At 34.0% G+C, this 19,843-nt stretch overlaps 1 protein-coding gene across 4 annotated transcripts in view; it reads right to left on the reverse strand.

The window, feature by feature from the left end:
- The window catches only part of ATP7A (ATPase copper transporting alpha), a 153,784-nt gene that overhangs the window by 85,801 nt on the left and 48,140 nt on the right, over window positions 1-19,843 (reverse strand). For all 4 annotated transcript variants that reach the window (XM_011384937.2, XM_023525868.1, XM_011384936.2 and 1 more), the window contains one exon: window positions 13,498-13,638. In XM_011384937.2, the coding sequence (XP_011383239.1) occupies window positions 13,498-13,617 (120 nt within the window). In that variant the 5' untranslated portion in view covers window positions 13,618-13,638. The remainder of the gene's footprint in view (window positions 1-13,497; window positions 13,639-19,843) is intronic.

Below are 19,843 nucleotides of genomic sequence, written 5' to 3' on the forward strand. Positions count from 1 at the left end.
TCTGTATCTATCCGACTCTAAATGAAAGTTGTGCTGGATAAAGTATTCATGGTTGTAGATCCTGGGTCTTCATTACTTTGAATATTTTGTGCCAAGCCCTCTGTCATGCATAGTTTCTTTTGAGAAATCAGCTGCCAGTCTTATGGGTGCTCTCTTGTAGGTAACTAACTGCTTTTCTCTTGCCGCTTTTAAGAGTCTCAATTTGTATTTAACCTTTGACATTTTAATTATAATGTGTCTTGGTGTAGGCTTCTTTGGGTTCATCTTTTTTGAGACTCTCTGAGCTTCCTGGGTTTGTATGTCTATTTCCTTCACACCAGGTTAGGGAAGTTTTCCATCATTATTTCTTCGAATACCTTTTCCACTTCTTGTTCTTCCTCTTCAGGTACCCCTATGACATGGATGTTGTAACCCTTAATTTTGTCCTATAGGCTCCTTAAATTATTATTATGTTCTTGGTTACTTTTTCTTTGACATTCTGATTGGATGTCCTTGGTTTCCTCATCCTCTATATTGGTGGTTTGATCCTCTTCTTTCTCCACTCTGTTGATTCCTTCTAATATACTCTACATCTCAGATAATGTATTCTTCTTCATTTCTGACTGGTTCCCCTTTATAATTTCCATTTCCATTTTTATGTTTTATGTTTTATCTCTTTGTGGAAGTTCTCATTGAACTCATCTACACTTCCCCTAAGTTCATTGAGCACCTTTATAACCAGTGTTTTGAACTCTGCATCTGTTAGATTGCTTGACTGCATTATTCCTGGATCTCTGTTCTGTTCTCTCATATGGTTTCTGCTTCTTTGTCTTCCCATTTTGGCTGCCTTTCTGTGTCTATTTCTATGTACTAAGCAAAGTTCTTAAGTCTCCTGATCTCATTAGTGTGGTTTTGTGTAGTAGGTGTCTAGGGGCACAGTCCTGAGAGGGGTTCAGCTGCAGGCCAAGTTTAGCCCTATGCTGTGTCCCTCCAGGGCCACCTGTTAAGATTCAGCAAGCAATCCACAGATGCTTTGCTTATAGTTGCCTCAAGAGGCCACACCAGAAACCACGGTCAGCTGCCACCAGTGTGAGTCTTGGCACTGCTCAGCCAGTGGCACAGGACTTGCTGAGAATACACTTGGATATGACTTGGGTGGGGCCACAAGTTAGAGGAGGTGGAGTTTCAGGGAGTCTGTGGGCAGAGCAATCTCTTATCCAGTTTGATGATGTCTCAGCTATGGCAGTGCTAAGTCTGCACATTGGGATGGGGGAGGGCTCAACAGAGGAACAATGGATACCTGTACTTCTATCCAGGACATAGCCTCACCTCCAGCCCTCACTCCAACAACTCAGTGTCCCCCTGTAAGTCCCTGGTGCCCCGGGAGCAGCCGACCAGGTGCTGGTGCTCAGGGAGAGCGAGTCCTTCACCATAAAAGTCCTGTCACAGACATGGCCTCTTTAAGAGAAGAAGCATCTGCAGCTGCCAGCTGCTGCTGACATAGACTCTGTCCCATTCTGCCACTCGGACCGGGCAGCCTCATGTCTTTTCCCCCTCCTACCTTCTGCTGTTGCAGGGTGATTTCTTAGTTCTCTCCCTAGTTGTAGGACTTCTGTTCATTTAGACTCCAGGCAACTCTGCTTGCTGTTTGCTCCATGTTTCTATCATAACTTTGATGTAGTCACAAGAGGAGATGAACAAAGCCTCTATCATCTACGCCACTTTGCCCCTTTATTAGTTTTTTATAAGTTGCAGCATTGATTTCATGAACTAAAATATCTGTAAACTGATTGCTGTGTCAGAATATCCATTACTAATATATCTTCAATTTACTTAAAAATTATACAATTAATTTATGATTATTCATTATTAAAAATTCATAACATTATAAAAAAGAACTAGAATAAGTCCTTCTTCATACCATTCCTCCACTTCTAGATTTTTACGTTGGATTTTACCTTTTTGATCCTTGGGATAAAGTTCAACTAAATCAGAAACCTAAGCCTCTTTGAATAAATGATTTTACATTTTCATTGCTGGGTGATTATTAACTAGGAAATTATGTTAAGCAAAAAGCCTGTATTACTCTAATACAGTATTTGAAAAAAAAAGGATTGTCTGGTGTACTATTATTTGCCATAGCAAAAGTTAGGGGGGAAATTCCAAATAGAAGTAAAAAGATTGAACTCTATTAAAAAAAAAAAAAGAGAGATTGATCTCTATGCTGATATGGATCCACATCTAAGATATATTTGCTAAGTGAAAAAAGCGAGGTGCAAAACAATACATGTAGTGTTTATATAAAAAGGGAAATATATACACACACATAGATATATACAAATAAATCATTTTATATTCATTGTCTATTTGAAGGATACATATATAGCAAACATAACTGGTTTACCTTGGGAGAGGGATTTTACTCTGTACATGTGCTACTTTTTCAAGAATTAAAAAAAAAAACAGTTAATTTTAAGAGGAACAAGGAATGAATGTATTGATCCACAGAATGAATTTAGTTACTGTGAGCATCTAGGTGGTCAGTTTTTTAAAGGATAGCCTATATCAGGAAAATGGACTGTAGTCTTTATCTGAATAAAAAGATAAAGCACTTAAAAAGTTAGTTTAAGTTTCAAGGACAAAGCAATTTGCTAATAAGGCATTAACCTTTGGAGTTGTTCAGTACTTATATCTAATTAAATTTGTTTTTACATTTCCACTTTCAAAAAGGTCAAACAATCCCAGAGAAAGAACTTCACATTACACACTCATTTCATTTTCCCCCAGAACAGACCACTGGGTTGATTAAATTAAAGTTCAGGTTAATCTCTTTAAAGTCTGCAGTCTTGACATTGGCAAGACAAACAAGAGTATTACACTCATTTACAAGACTTACAATTTAAGACAAAATTCCCAAAATGTATTTAAATGATAAAGCAGTAAAGAGAAATATTCATCCATTCTACTTATTCTAAAATTACAGACTCCTTGACTTTACCTTCCTTGAATTTTGTTAATTAAAACTCTAATCTGTTCCTCTGTATCTTTTCTTTTTTTAATAAAGCAACCCCACTCAATTTAACATCACAATTACATTACTTCTTATCAGAGTTTTATTTCGAATACTACCAGAGCTCCTTGACTTAGTCAAAACAATGCCCTCTGCCATTTGGTTTCTAAATTGACTGCACATTAGTCTTAATAAACATAATCTCAGTAACTATGATCCAAAAATTTTAAAACTTGACAGTCTTTAAAAAATGACCAGGAGATCATCTAGGAAGACCAAGTGTTGTAGGCGTAAAAACTAAAAAATATGGGATTGTAAACTGACAAGGTCCTTGCAATCTGTGAGGCAACCAAAGGTTGCCTCAACTAAAAATAAAATAAATAAAATAAAATAAAATATAAAATTAAATTAAATTAAATTAAAATAAAATAATAAAATAAAATAATAAAATAAAATAAAATATGACCAATATTTATGTATTAACATGTTGAGCTAAATTCTGACTATAAGTTAGGTTTGAACATGGATATTTTCTATATGATGCCTAGAAAGAGGTGAATCTACCTTTTGTGGCCTCTGAAACAAACATTTCTGGGGGGCCTTCTTTAAGAAAAATAAGACTATAAATAACAAAATTCTGTATAAAAGTAAATATTCTAAATGAGTAACAAAATTATGTTACAAATTTTTTAAAGCTACCAAATACAAAAAAAATCCATAAAATAACATATCTACTACTAATGCCTGATATACTTCTATATTTTATTTTCCTATATTTTAAGCTGTATACTCTGCTGCTTCAAGAATAATTTTGTAAAAATACTTTTCAACATAAAGAAAAGAAAGATAATTGTCTTTTCCATAGGTCAAAATTGCTTTTATTAATGAGAATTTAGAAAAGTTCCTTTCAATGTCACAACTAGACAGTGATAAATTTTTAGAGCTGTTGTCAAACTTGGAAAAACTATTGAGCTTCTTTCATATATGAGCTATAAGTTTTCAGGGCATTTCAGAAAAGGTTACTTGTGCAGTGATTAGTCTTAAATATGCTTTGAATTGATAACATTCATTTACTACTTTTACACTGGGCCCCTATAGCTATATATCAAGACACTGGGTGAGTTGTTGGGTGGTAGGGGTATTATTGTAAGCCATTCATACACCAGCATTTCTAGCAAAATGTCACTATACACAGACGTGACTATGAACCACATATAGCCAAATATTCTACTAATCCCCAACTGAACATATTCCCAACTCAACCTGCCCTTAGTCAGATCTCCAAAATGCCCAAGGCACATCCAATACCACCCAATATAAAGGGGAAGTGTAACAGGGGGAGTCAAGGTGGAAACAGACAATAAACTTAAAGTACTGTGGTTAAAATATTTCACTTTTGCAAAAACACATAATCATGTGAACATACTGCTAAGACTCCTTCCAGGGTCTCAGAAGGGGTCAATATAAGTGAGGAGCTCTGAAACTGAAGCTTGATTAACTTCACAATAAATATGTCTCTCAGCCTAGAAGACTTAACACTTAGTAAAATACTTTTATTAAATTTATTGAGGTAATATTGGTTAATAACATTATATAAATTTCAGGTATACAACTTTATAAAATGACAGTTGTATACTCTATTGTGTGCTCACTATCTGAAGTCTAGTCCCCTTTTGTCACCTTATGTTTGATCCTCTTTACCTTCTTCATCCTCCGCTCATCCAGTAAACTATTTTTTAAAGGAAGAAAAAAGGAAGAAAGGTCAACAATATACTTTATACCATATAGGCTTTTGACTAAATGGTATAAAGTATATTGTTGACCTTTATACTTTATAAAATTTATACTTTATAAAATTAAATTACAAATTTTTTTTATAAAGGAGGAGAGACAGAGCTGAAAAAGGCAAAGTGTGTTTCCTTTTACTTTTAGCAATCAAATTGTGAATGTGCTCTGAAAAGTACAGTCTTAAGTATCTGTCACTGGGATTCGTATAAATCACAGCTGATCACACAAAGTGCTTTTACATTATATCGCTGCTACTTTCCCTTTATAACTTAATCCAATTCAAATGCATTTTTCTAACCTTAAACAGGCCTTATTAAACAGAGGTTAATTCTGAGAAGATGTAGTAGAAGTAGCAACCTTATGTATAAGTGGAGTGCAACAGGCTTTTTTGGAAAATCTATATAGGAATGTACCTGCAAATGTCAAAGGAAAATCTATTCCTTTAGTTATACATAGATATGTTGGCAAAAACAAACACTAAAATAGTTTGCCAGAGAGTAAGTACTTAAGTCACTTAGAGAAAAATTATGTGAACTAGTTTCTAGATGGTTAAAATAGCTTTACTGTAATTAACACAGACAATAAGATTCAGCTTTTATTCTGGATCCCAGCACCGGCCATCTTGAGTCAAGTGGAGAAACCTTAATTGGCTTCATTTGAGGATAAATCAAGTGTAAGTGTCATACTTATTACTCACTGAAACTAAGCAACTTGTTTTTACTTTTATTTGATCCTCCCCTCCACCCTGCCCCGACTTCCACCCCTGACCTGGGGATGTTGCCGTCTCCCAGGGGGCCTTGCGTGCCCGGGGTATGTGTGGGCCATGGCTGCACTGGGGCTCAAACCCAGGACCTTCTGTGTGTAAAGCAGACATGCTAACCACTACTCTATAGAACCACCCCCAACTCGTTTTTAAAACTTTGAGGCTGAAGGTTGTAGAGTTACTTTTGTCATCCTCTTTTCAATCAACAAACTGCAAACTATTCATCTAATTTTGGGATAGTTATGAGTTAATGAAAAATTACAAAATGTTTTTATACATTTGAATATTCTGAAGATAAACTCATTTGAGAAAACCTGCAATATAGTAAATACTGCCACTTCTCAGCTTTTCCAACTTGGCTCTCTCCCCAAAGCAAATTAAAGAAAGCAGCATCCTGGTGGAGGGAGTAGAGAGAGGCAATGAAGAGCCGCTAAGACTGGAATTATGTGAAGGTAGATGGTGAACACAAAAGAAAATCCTACTTTTAGAGCATGTGAATGTGGAAAATTCATATCTAAGTATTTACGTGGATGCCTAAGGACAAAACATAGCAGAAGGCATATCATACCATGTAGATAAAGCTTTTCTAGCCACAACCATTTTCTTTCTTAGCTGACCAGAGTGTGTACTTGTAGACAACAAATGAGAGAAACACTGTTTTCCCACCATACAAAATGGTGTGGATCCATAGTAAAATGGATCCAAAGCATACTTTGTCTTCCCTGGTTAATATGAATATGAAATTTAGACATGGAAAAAAATCACTTACTGTTTCAGACATGGAAAAGAATTACCCATATATTGGTACCACACTTCACATGACTCTTGAATTAAGAAAATTTTGTATCAAACTTCATGAAGAATCACTATGTGCCAATTAGCCAATTTTTTTAATGAAAACAAGGCAAACTGAAGCCAATTTGCTCAAGATCTTTTGAGAAGTCTGAATAACAGACAAGAATATTGTAGACACAAGAAGTATAAATCCTGTGCTTCACTGAAAAGCCAAACCCATTTTGAAAGATCTGAAGAATATATGGGTAAAAATTAATGTTTAGATTAAGAATAATTAAAAGGCAGAGCTCCCATAAGTATCTGATCTGGAGATACACAAAATATTCTAGTTCCAATTTAGTGATTCTGCACTTAAAAATATAATGAGCTTCTGATTATTAGGAAGAATCCACTGGCTACCTAAATTTAAATCTTGTGCTAAATCTGATGTCTAGTTAACCAAAGCTCCCTTTAGAATATTAACATCTACTCTGGATAATGTGTCTAAAAATTTATCTTTTGCATGTGCATCTGAACTAGTCATAGGAAAACCACTTTAGGACTGATGCAAGCTAATCAAATTCCAAAGTTACATTAGCTTTCCATCACTACTGTAACAATATTTATAAAAGCAAAATTACAGAATACCTACAGTAAACAGAACTACCACCAATATGAAGTTCTCTTAAAAATGATGAATACTTAAATAATCTATTACTATATTACTACACAAACGAGGACACAACTCAGTCAAAATGACACATCTTGACTTAAGAGTCAGCAATTCACAGTACAGTATTTAAGAAAAAACATCCATATACTACTATAATTATAGTAGAAACCCCCAAACTTTTAACCAAAAGGCAAAATTGTTAATTTCTTTTCTCCTTTAAATATGAGTTGGAAAGAAATAGGGGAGTACAGGTGAAGAACCAAACTGAATGAAGCATGGGAAAGAGTGATGAAATTAGCTTCACTCCGAACAATGCTGAGAATCCTGAAGAGTGACAAGGAAGGGTGGTGGGAGGACAGCAAAAAGGCTTGGAAATAAACTAGGAAATTCCAATCTACTAGTCAGGGACCTCTACCTTAACAAAATACAACAGGCAGGAAGGCCTAGATCACTCTTAGAAGCATCAGCAAAACACATCAACTTCAAATGACGAAAATGTCATGAAAATAAATAGCAAGGATTCTCCTGAGTGATAGGTACAGGGAGATTCCTTCTACTAGGCTATCCACTTTGTGTATGTTTGAAAGTTTTCATTAAAAGTAAGTATTCTTTGACCAAGTGGGGCTTATCCTGGAAATACACAGCTGGTACATTTGAAAGTCAATGTAATTCACAATATTAACAGTCTAAAAAAGAAAAATAACATGACCTTATCCAGATGCAGAAAAAGGACTTGAAAAATTCAACATTCATTCATGATTAAAAATAAAAAGTCTCAGAAAACTAGGAATAAAAAGAAATGTCCTTAACCTGACAGGGCATCTACAAAAACCCTACATCTAACACAATAATAAATGGTGAATGACTGAATGTTTTACAACTATAATCAGGACCAAGACAAAGATGTCTATTCTCACCATTCTTATTTGAAATTTTATTGGAGGTTCTAGCCAGTTCAATAAAGAAAAATAAATAAAAGACATACATAATAGAAGAGGAAAAGAAATAAAACTATTTTTATGCTCTGATGATATAATTGCTTATATAGAAAATCTAAAGGAAACTACAAAAAAGCTAATAGAGTAAGTCACTTTAGCAAAGTTCTGGGTACAAAGTCAACATATAGAAACAAACTACATTTCTATATGCTTATAACAAACAATTGAAATTGAAAATTTAAAAACATTACCATTTAATTTCATTCAAAAATGTAAAACACTTACATATAAATCTAACGAAATATATGCAGGATATGCGTACTGAAAACTATAGATCCTTGATTAAAAAAATCAAGGAATGCCTAAATAAATGGAGAGATAAATCATGCTCACAGATTGAAAAATTCAATATTGTTAAGATGTTAATTCTATCCAAATGGATCTACAGAGTCAACACAATCCCAATCAAAATCTCAGCCAATATTTGTGTAGAAATTTACAAACTGATTCTAAAACATATACAGAAAGGAAAGGAACTAAAGTAGCCAAAACGATTTTGAAAAACAATAAAGTTGAAAAATCACACTACCTAATTTTAATATTATAAAGCCACAATAATCAAGATTGTGTGGTATTTATTGGCCAAAGGACAGATAGATCAAAAGAACAGAACAGAGTTTACAGATATCCAAATATACCAATTGATTTTCAGCAAAGATGCAAAGGCAATTCAATAAAGAAAGAACAGATTTTTCAACAAATGGTACTGCTTGGAAAAATTGGACATCAACACACAAAAAAGTAACCTCAACCCATACCTCGCAATGTATACACATTAATTCAGAATGGATCATAGACCTAAATATAAAGCCTAAAATAATAAAACTTTTTAGAAGAAGACATAGAAGAAAAACATTTGGGCATTGGATGAAGCCAAGATTTCTTAGATATGACACCAAAAGCATGATCCATAAGGGGAAAAAGTGGATAAACTTGAATTAATCAAAAGTAAAAAACTCCACTCTAGGAAAGACTTTTTCCCCCTCTAAGGGAACAATTGATAATGTAATAAGTGCACATTTGGCAGTTCTTATTATGAACCTGAGTCCTTGTTCAGGTATACCTAACTGGGAAAGACACTTTTAAGAGAATTAAAAGTCAAGGTACAGACTGGAAAAATATTGGCAAAAGACATTTCTAAGAGAAGGTACATTCAAAATATATAAAGAGCAATCAAAATTGAAAAATAAAAAGAAAGCTAAAAATCTAATAAAACATTTGACAGACATTTTACCAAAGAAAGTGTAAAAATTCCTAATAAGCACATGAAAAGATACTCAGCATTATTAGCCATTAAGGAATTGAGAATTTGTGAGATACCATTACACACCCACTAGAATGCTAGAATGTCACTAAAAAGACTGATAATACAGTGTCAGAGAGGATGTGAAAAAGTAGAATCCTCAAACACTGCTGATGGGAAGATAAAATAGTACAGCCATTGGAGTACATCATTTGCCAGTGCCTCAAAAAGTTAACCATATACTGACCATTTGATGGAACAAATTCAATCCTAGAAATCTGCTTAAGAGAACTTAAAACGTATATCCACACAAAGATTTATATGTGAACATTTAGATTATTATTTTTCATAATCACAAAAAAATGGAAACAATCCAAATGTCTCTCAACGAGTGAATGGGTGAATAAAGTGTGGTACATCCACATGATGAAATACTCCTCAGCAATAAAAAGGAAATAACCAGTGATAATCCAACAACATGGGTGGATCTCAAATGCATAATGGTAAGTGAAGGAGGCCAGATTCAAAAGACTATATACTATATGATTCCATTTACATGACAGATTTTAAAAAGTAAAACTTATAAAGACAAAAAATAAGTCAGTGGTTACGAGGAGCTAAACGTATGGGGAAAGGATGACTTCAAAGTAGGGTTACCAGATTCAGCAAATAAGAATACAGGACCTACTACACAAAGTCATGCTAATAAGACCGGGAGACTTAAGAGCTTTGCTTAGTATATAGAAACAGACACAGAAAGGCAGCCAAAATGGGAAGACAAAGAAGCAGAAACCATATGAGAGAACAGAACAGAGATTCAGGAATAATGGAGTCAAGCAATCTAACAGATGCAGAGTTCAAAACACTGGTTATAAAGATGCTCAATGAACTTAGGGGAAGAATAGATGAACTCAGTGAGAACTTTAACGAAGAGATAAAAAACATAAAAATGGAAATGGAAATTATAAAGGAGAACCAGTCAGAAATGAAGAAGAATACATTATCTGAGATGGAGAGTATATTAGAGGGAATCAACAGAGTGGATAAAGAATAGGATCAAACCACTGATATAGAGGATGGGGAAGCCAAGGACACTTAATCAGAATGGCAGGAAAAAAGAAGCCAAAACTATAATAATAATTTAAGGAGCCTATGGGACACAATTAAATGGAAAAATATTCGTGTAATAGGGGAACCTGAAGGAGGAGAGGGAAAACAAAAAGTGGAAAAGCTATTTGAAGAAATCATGATGGAAAACTTCCTTAACCTGGTGAAGGAAATAGACATACAACCCTAGGAAGCTCAGAGAGTACGAAAAAAGATGAACCCAAAGAGGCTCACACCAAGACACATCATAATTAAAATGCCAAAGGTTAAATACAAAGAGAGAATCTGAAAAGCAGCAAGAGAAAAGCAGTTAGTTACCTATAAGGAAGCACCCATAAGATTGCAGCTGATTTCTCAAAAGAAACTATGCAGGACAGAGGGCTTGGCACAAAATATTCAAAGTGATGAAAACCCAGGATCTACAACCAAAAATATTTTAGCCAGCAAAACTTCCATTTAGAGTTGAAGGACAGATACAGAGCTTCCCAGACAAAAATAAGCTAAAAGAATTTATCACCACCAAGCCAGTATTACAGAAAATGTTGGAAGGATTTCTTTAAGAAGAAAAAATATGTATTAAAAACATGAATAAAAAATGGTAATAACTACATTCCTATCAACAAGTACCTCAAATGGAAAAGGAATTAAGTGCTCTAGCCAAAGGAGAGGGTGGCTGAATGGTTAAGAAAACAAGATCTCTACATATGTGGCCTACAAGAGACTTACTTCAGATTAAAAGACACACAGAGACTAAAATGAAGGGGATTAAAAAAGATATTGCCCTGATGGACCTGGAGGGTATTGCATTGAATGAAATAAGTCAGATAAAGACAAATACCATATGATTTCACATACATGTGGAATCTAAAGAATAAAATAAATAACAACAAAAATGAAAACAAACTCATAGATACAGAGAATATTTTGAGGGCTACTAGACAGTAGTGGGGTTGGGGGGATGGCAAAAAAGGACAAAGAGGTTAATACAAATGGATTGTTATAAAAATAGTCATGAAGATACAAAGTGTAGCATAAGGAAAACAGTCAACAATGTTGTCACAAATATGTAAGAGGGAAGAGGGGTACTAGATTTAGTGGGGTGATCGCTTTTTGAGTTATATAGATCTCTAATCACTATGCTGTGCAACTGAAACTAATATATTTTTGTATGCCAACTATAATTGGAAAAACTCATTGCATTGTATAATGTAAACACAAGCAACCAATTGTCTATTATATTTCAATAAATCCAGGAAAAAATGTAAAAAAATAAATTTAAATTTCATATAAATAATAAGTAATCTTTAGTGTAAGTATATCTCATGCAGCACAGTAGTTCTCAAACTGTGGTCTCAGGACTAGAACCGTTAAGAGTTAACTGGGTACTTGTTAGAAATCCAAATTCTCAGACCACATCCAGAACCACTAAAACAGAAATTCTGGGGGTGGGCCCAGCAATTTATGTTTTAACAAGCCCTCCAGGTGATCTTCATGCTTTGGTTTGGGAACCACCGCTCACTACTATTCCTGTCACTTGCAAAAATAAATAAATAAAATTGGAAAAATTTTTTAAATTAAAAATAAAAATAAAAAGCTAACATGGAGAGAAAGGGGCACATGAACCTGTTTGATAAATAAATCTATTTACTATCAGCAAATATTAACTGAACAACCAAGAGTATTTAGTAGGTTCTCTGAGAAGAGACTACAGCAGCGATTCTCAACTGGGGGTTATTCGGCAATGTCTGAAGACATTTTTGGTTGTCACATGTGGAAGGAGAAGCTACTGGCATCTGGTGCGTAAAGGCCAAGGATGCTTGCTAAACATCCTACAAAGAACAGAACAGTTCCCCCACAATAAAGATTTATCCATCCCAAAATGTCAATAGTGCTATGGTTGAGAAACCTTGACCATAGTATAAAGATTAATCGAAAGGATTTTTTTTTTTACCCCAAAAGCTTTAAAATCAAAGACATTTTATGAACATGGAAATAAAAAGAGTAAAAAAGAAGTGACAAAACAATTCAAGGTTTCTCATAATAAAAATACTAGAATTATTCTGAGAAGAATATAGACACTAGTGATAGAGTTACAACACCAATTTGGTGGTAAGAGACACTTTTATGATGAAATACCAACTTGCTTTTTTCAGAAGTTATGTGAGAGAATAAATTGGAGATGACAAATTTGAGAATCATATGCAAACCCAAATGAATCTGTAGACAGTGTGTGACCATAAAACATCCTGGCCCTAAATCACGGAACCTGAATTCTAGTTTTGCTTTGGTTTTAGGTAACTGTGGAATTTAGCACAAGTCACTTCATTATCTAGGCTTCAGTTTCTGATATGTAAAATGAGGGGGTTAGACTATTTGAGTAATATTTAAGACTCCTTGCAGCTTTAACATACTATACCTATGTCAAAAACTGAGCACAGAAAACGTTTAAAAAATATTTTTTATGGGATAGTATCACTTTATTCCCTTTGGAGTAGTCCTGTGCTGACTTTGGTACTTTTGGTTCTTGTGTTTAGAAGGTGCTAAGAAAAGTATTTAATTTTTTTAATTTATAATAATTATATAATAATTCATGTTCATTGCAGAAAAATTAGAACACACAGATAAACCACCGTTTTTCACTAAGGTTCTGAGACAAATTATAGCAGGAAGGTGTTAAGATGGTCTAACAAAAGTCCATTTTATTTTTACAATTAAAAATCGAAGTAAAAATATTTAGAAAACTAGTTACAACTTGTATGCTTGTGCATAAGAAAGATTACACTATTATTTAACATAATAACTGTCATGCTATAAAAGAAAGAAACCCCACAACCGTCTGAGAACAAATTTTTAGTTCAGTATAAGAGTAATAAAAAGTATATCAGCATTTATATTCTTATAAAATTTAAATCTATAAATATATAACCACAATAACGTCCAGATTCCAACTTCAGATGCTTTTAAATTAAAAAATATATAATTTCTTATTTTTTATAAAAAGAGCAATTAATGGGCCAAAGAAACTCATTTAACTTCTGGGTTAGAAGTATGATAGTCTTTATTGCCAAATGTGTCAGTGTGCCTATCTGTGTTAGAAGTAATTTCCTAGAAGAAGTCCGGTCAACAGCATTTGACTTCACTAATTTCCAAAGAGAAACTTACTTTAATGTGATATACACCGTTCAGTTTTCCAATCTGCTGCTCAATGGTCCAAACACAGGAACTACATGTCATCCCTTCAACAGAGATGGTGACGGTATTCACACTCATACTTGGATCCATTCTGATTTCTTCTTTACATTCCTATTCGGAAGAATGAACTCATTAATTTCAGCCATGGAAATAATCCTTTCTCAACTTTCCCCCCAACCTCCTCAATTGAAAATATACTACTAATAAAATATAGTCAGCATTCTTTTCTCTCACCTCATTTTATGCCCATTTCAGGGCCTTTGCTTTAGCTATTGCCTTGGTTTGGGACTTTCTTCTTCCAGATATCTGCTTAGCTAACTTCCTTGTCTCTTTCAAGTCTTTACCCAAATCTAACCCTCTTAAGGAGATTTACAATGACCACTCTGTTTAAAATTGCAACCCATTTCCCTTCCCACACACATACTCTGTTTCCCCTTACATCTGCTCTATCTTTTTCATAGAATTTATCTCCTAATATACTCCATAATATACTTATTATGTTTCTTGCTTATTATCTGTCTTCCTGTGAAGGTTTTAAAATATGTCCACAAATTCTTTGTTACTCCTTCCTTCAAGAGGTGGAATTTAACTCCTTTCTCCTTGAGTGTAACTTAGACTCGGTGGCTTGCTTCCAACAAATGAGATATAGTGGAAATAATGAGAAGTGACTTCCAAAACTAGGTAAAGGGCACTACAGGAGAGGGGAAAAGTCATTGTGGTTTCCTCCTTGTCCTCTCTCTTCAATAACTCCCTCTGTGGGAAGTCATCTGCCATGTCATGAGGACACTCAAGGAACCTTATGGAGAGGTTCATGTACCAAGAAATTAAGGCCTCCTATCAACAACAAGCAAAGACCTGAGGCCTCCTGCCAACAGCCGGGTGAGTGAACTGTCTTGGAAGCTGATCCTTGAGATTCAGTTAAGCCTTAAGATGCCCATAGCCCCGGCCAACATATCGACTACAACTTCATCAGAGATCCTGAGCCAGAACAACCCAGCTAAACCATTCCTATATTCATGATCCACAGAAACTATGAGATAATAAATGTTTGTTGTTTTAAGCCTCTAAATTTTAGGGTAATTTGTCATACTGCAATAATTAATATACTCCCCACTAAAATGGAAATTCCACAAAGGCAGTAATGTTTTAATTTTTTTTTCACTGATATTAGCTTAAACTACAGGAAATTGTCATTGTTGTTTATCAAAATAGTTGAATACTGGCAGTTTCATATAGATCAATCTAATATATCCCAGGGAAACAGTGGTTTTCTCTGGTGAGGGGAACTGAGTGCTTAGGGGATAAGAGTGGGAAAAAGAATTTTCACTGTATAACCTTTTATATCTTTTTTTAAATGGAGATGTAATTGACATTGTTTGGTTTAAGGTGTACAATGTGTTGGTTTGATACATTTTTATATTGTAATATGACTTCCACCGATACTAACACCTCTATTATATCACTTAATTATTTCTATTTTGTGGTGAGAACAATTAAGATCTAGTCGCTTTTGTACCTTGAATGTATTATATATTTGGACACAAATACACACATACACATATGCACACACAAAAAGAACAGTAGACGTGAAATACTAGAAATTACTAATACGGATGGGAGTTCATAATTGAGGCATTCTAAGATTCTTGGACTTGTTTGGAATGTACAGAGAGAAAGAGATAAGCCCTAGATTTTGTTAAGAATATATGTTAAAATTTAAGGATAACTGGTAGGAAACTAGAAACAGAAATATATAGCTTCCAAAACAGTAGAGAGAAAAAAGGAATAAAGAAAGTATTTCTATAAAATTCTTTGGTTTAGAGACTAGTGTGAAATGATTATGATAAAAGTGACACCAGAATCAGGCTTAAGAAATCATTCAGGAAAAAATAGACTTCCCAATGTATATCTGAGTGTCTGTCTTAGAGCACCGTAAGATTATTCCAGGTAAATTAAAGAGTGTTAATTAGAATATTTTTCATTCTGTAAGAAAAATTATATTTGGAAGATTATATTAGTTCAATACAAAGAACTTGCATTTACCTTGCAAAGATTGCAAATTATATAGAAAATACCAAGTTTTGTGTAAGAGGGAGAAGAGGAATGCTATGGTTAAGAGTAAAACTTGCCACCTAAAGCAGAGATGAAGGAAAGGAAGAGGAGTAGAAAATAACCAGCTATTATTAAGATATTATCATGTAGAACTGTAGTAGGAATAAAAATATAAGTTTTAGGTCCAATAACATGCATCCAGTATTGATTAGGGGGTTTCCGTGCCCTTGGATAAAGATCCTGCTAAAATAAATGAATGGGACTGCATCAAACTAAAAAGTTTATGCTCAGCAAAAGAAACCATCAACAAGGTAAAGAGACAACTATCCGAATGGGAAAATATATTTGCAAGCAACACCTCCAATAAGGACCTAATATCCAAAATATACAAAGAACTCATACAACTCAATAACAACAAACAACAAATAATCCAATCAAAAAATGGGCAGAGGACCTGAACAGACACTTTTCCCTAGAGGACATACAAATGGCCAACAAATATTTGAAAACATGCTCAACATCACTAGTTATTAGGGAAATGCAAATCAAAACCACAATGAGGTACCACTCCATACCTGTTAGAATGTCTTCAATCAACAAGATAAGTAATAACAAATGCTAGAGAGGATTCGGAGAAAAAGGAACTCTTATACACTGCTAGTGGGACTGCAAATTGGTACAGCCACTATGGAAAACAGTATGGAGGTTCCACAAAAAAACTAAGAATTGATCTACCATGTGATCCACCAATCCCTCTACTGGGTATTTACCCTAAAGACTTGAAAATATCCGAAAAGATATTTGCACACCAATGTTCATAGCAGCGTTATTCATAGTGGCCAGGACATGGAAGCAACCCAAGTGTCATAAGATAGACGATTGACTAAAGAAGCTGTGGTACATATATACAATGGAATATTACTCAGCCGTAAGAAGAGATGAAATACTGCCATTTGCAACAACATGGATGGAACTTGAGATAATCATGCGAAGCAAAATAAGCCAAACAGAAAAAGTTGAAGATCACATGATATCACTTATATGTGGGATATAAACCTAAAAGAAACGAACAAACAGGACAAACAGAGACTCATGGACATGGACAATAGACTAGTGGTTACCAGAGTGTAGGGGGAGAGGGAGGAGGAGGGAGATAGATGGAGGTAAAAGGGGTCAAATATGCAGTGACAGAAAGAAATCTAACTATGGGAGGTGAAAACACAGTGTAAATATATATATATACACCTTACTGTTAAAGTGTACAGATGAAACTTATTGGATTTCGGTAACCAAAGTCACCATAAAAAAAAATAAATAAATAAATTTTAAAAAAAGATACTGTTGTGTGTTCATAATAAAAAATTAAGGATAACAAAATCTTTTTTAAAGATTCATTTGTCAAAATTCACAATAGCCAACTACAACTCTCAAACGCTTTTTCACAAATACCATGGTTTACACTGACTCTATTTTCTCCCAAAAGTCAATTCTTAATAAAATGGTAACATCAGTTACCTCCTGGGAGAGACAGAGGGTAGGTGGGTGGGGGTGAGGGGTACTTTTGCAATTTGAATTATGTGAATATAAAGCCAATTCAAAATAAATAAAATTTATTAAAAACTATGTAAACTAAAACATTTCTTTGCAATTAATTTATTCCAGTGGTATAAAAATGATTACTACATCGTCTTAGCTTTGCTAAGCTCAGAGAAACAAACAAAAACTGCTACTGAATCACACTTTCTATTGCTAACAAAGCAAAATGATTAGTGAATTCTTCTCACTTCTTCAACTGGTTTCTGTGAAGCTTTGAACAAATGGACCACCAATATAATTTCCAAATATCTAAAATAACAGAAGTTCCTTAGGGGATAATTTATTTTCAAATGGTAACTGGTTTTCAGCATATATTTTTTCATTATATGTCAGAGGCTTTTATTTCTGTACACCTGTTATGCCATAAATTCATGGGTTCCAGCAACTCGGGCTCCTTTCCATTGGTTCTCACAATGTGTTTCTCTGGCTGGAGCAGGCCAGTGCTTCAGTTGAACCCAGGTACTTTTCTTTTTGATTTCCTCCTTTTTTCAACCATTTTTCTTCACATGTTTCAGGAAACTATCTCGGCTCTTAGAATGCTTAATATGCTCAATACGTACATTAATTCCCTTGGCAAGAAACTTGTCCTTAACTTGTTTATTTACAACAATTTTAATCACATGCTGGGTAACATTGTAGACTTACAGTTTTGCCACAATAACATTTGTGGGGCATTCCTTTTTGAACAGTGCCCGTTCCCCCTGATGTCTACAACATCATCTTTCTTGTAGATTTGCTTGTATGTGGCCAAAGGAACAATTCCATGTTTTCTAAAAGGCCTAGAGAACATATATCGGGTGCCTCTCTTTCCCTTCATGATCATTTTGGCGAATTACTGGAAGATGGCAGTTCCGTGTTCCCACCTTTTGGCTACTAAGAATAATTCTGCTATAAAAATTAATATACAAATTTTTGTGTTTTCATTTTTCTTGAGTTATACTTAGGAGTGGATTTCCTGGGTCATACGATAACTCTACGTTTAATTGAGGAACTGCCACACTGTTTTCCAAAGCTACTGCACCTTTTTACATTCTTGCTAGTAGCATATGAAGGTTCCAATTTCTCTAGCTCCTCACCAACACTTGTCATTATCTGATATTTTAATTCTAGCCATCTTATATGTTAAGTGGTACCTCAGTGTAGTTTTGATTTGCATTTCACTGATTAAGTGATGTCGAACGTATTTTTCATGTGTTTATTGGCTATTTGTATATATATTTTTTGAGAATGTCTATGCAAGTCCTTTACCTATTTTTTAATAGGGCTTTTGGGGTTTTTGGTTGAGCTGTAAGATTTCTTTACATATTCTACATATGAATCTCTTATCTGATATATGATTTCCAAATATTTTCTCCCATCTGTGGGTTATCTTTCTACTCTCTTGATTAGAGTCCTTTGATGCCCCAAAATTTCTAATTTTGATAAAGTCCACTGTATTTTTTCTTTTGTTGCCTCTACTCATTTTTTAAATTGAGATTTAATTGACATTTAATATTTTATTAGTTTTAGGTGTAAGACAAAATGATTTGATATATGTATATACTGCAAGATAATTAGCACCATACGTTTAGTTAACATCCATCACCATACATAGTTAAAAATTTTTTTTACTATGATGAGAACTTCTAAGATCTACTCTCATAGCAACTTTCAAATATAAAATACAGTATTGTTAACTATAGTCACCATGTTGTGCATTATAACTCCAGGACTTATTTATAACTAGAAGTTAATAGATTTTGACCACCTTCACCCATTTTGCCCACCCCAGCACCCCTCCTCTGGCAACCCACCAATCTGGACTCTGTGTCTATGAGTTCAGTTTTTTTTAGATTCCACACAAATAAGTGAGCTCATATAGTGTTTTTCTTTCTCTTATTTCATTGAGCATAAGGCCCTCGAGGTCCATCCATGTTGTCGCAAGTAGCAAGATTTCTTTCTTTTTTATGGCCATTCACCCATCAATGGACACTTAGGTTGTTTGGCGATGAATATGAGGGTGCATGTCTTAGAGATACTGATTTCATTTTCTTTTGATAATTACCCAGAATTGGAACTGCTAGATCACATGGTAGTTCCAATTTTAATTTTTTGAGGAACTTCCATACTGTTTTCCATCTATATTCATTTTTTAAATGATAAAATCTTAGAAAAGCTGAAAAAAAAAATCATCCTTAGACCCACCGTTGTCAGTCTTAGTTTCAACTAACAATATTTATAGAACAATTATAATTTATAGTGTGACTTAACCTAAAATAGGTTCACAATTATTGGTCTATTTCTGTTATTTACTTTTAAAGTTATAGCTAAGGCTATTCCAAATGCAACAGTTAACAATTCAGTTATGTCCACTGATTCTTATGAAATTAGTGTTAAATTTTTACCTATTTTATATAAAGATACTTAAGATCTAGTCAATATAAAAGAATCAATTTTGTTTAATTTTTGTTTTTAATGATTTCGAGCAGGCTTTATTCAATAAGGTAAAAAAAAAATTATGATCTCTAATGAACCACACTGTCATTACATTAATACAGCCACATTTCCTACTACATCCTAATTTAAGCATGTCAAATCATCTGTGACTAATATATTTTTCCTTCTGTCTTCATAATTCACTTGTTTTTTCTTCTAAACTCTACTTAAACTGGACCTTACACACAAAACC

Source organism: Pteropus vampyrus, unplaced genomic scaffold (assembly GCF_000151845.1).
Source record: "Pteropus vampyrus isolate Shadow unplaced genomic scaffold, Pvam_2.0 Scaffold635, whole genome shotgun sequence".
Classification (NCBI taxonomy): domain Eukaryota; kingdom Metazoa; phylum Chordata; class Mammalia; order Chiroptera; family Pteropodidae; genus Pteropus; species Pteropus vampyrus.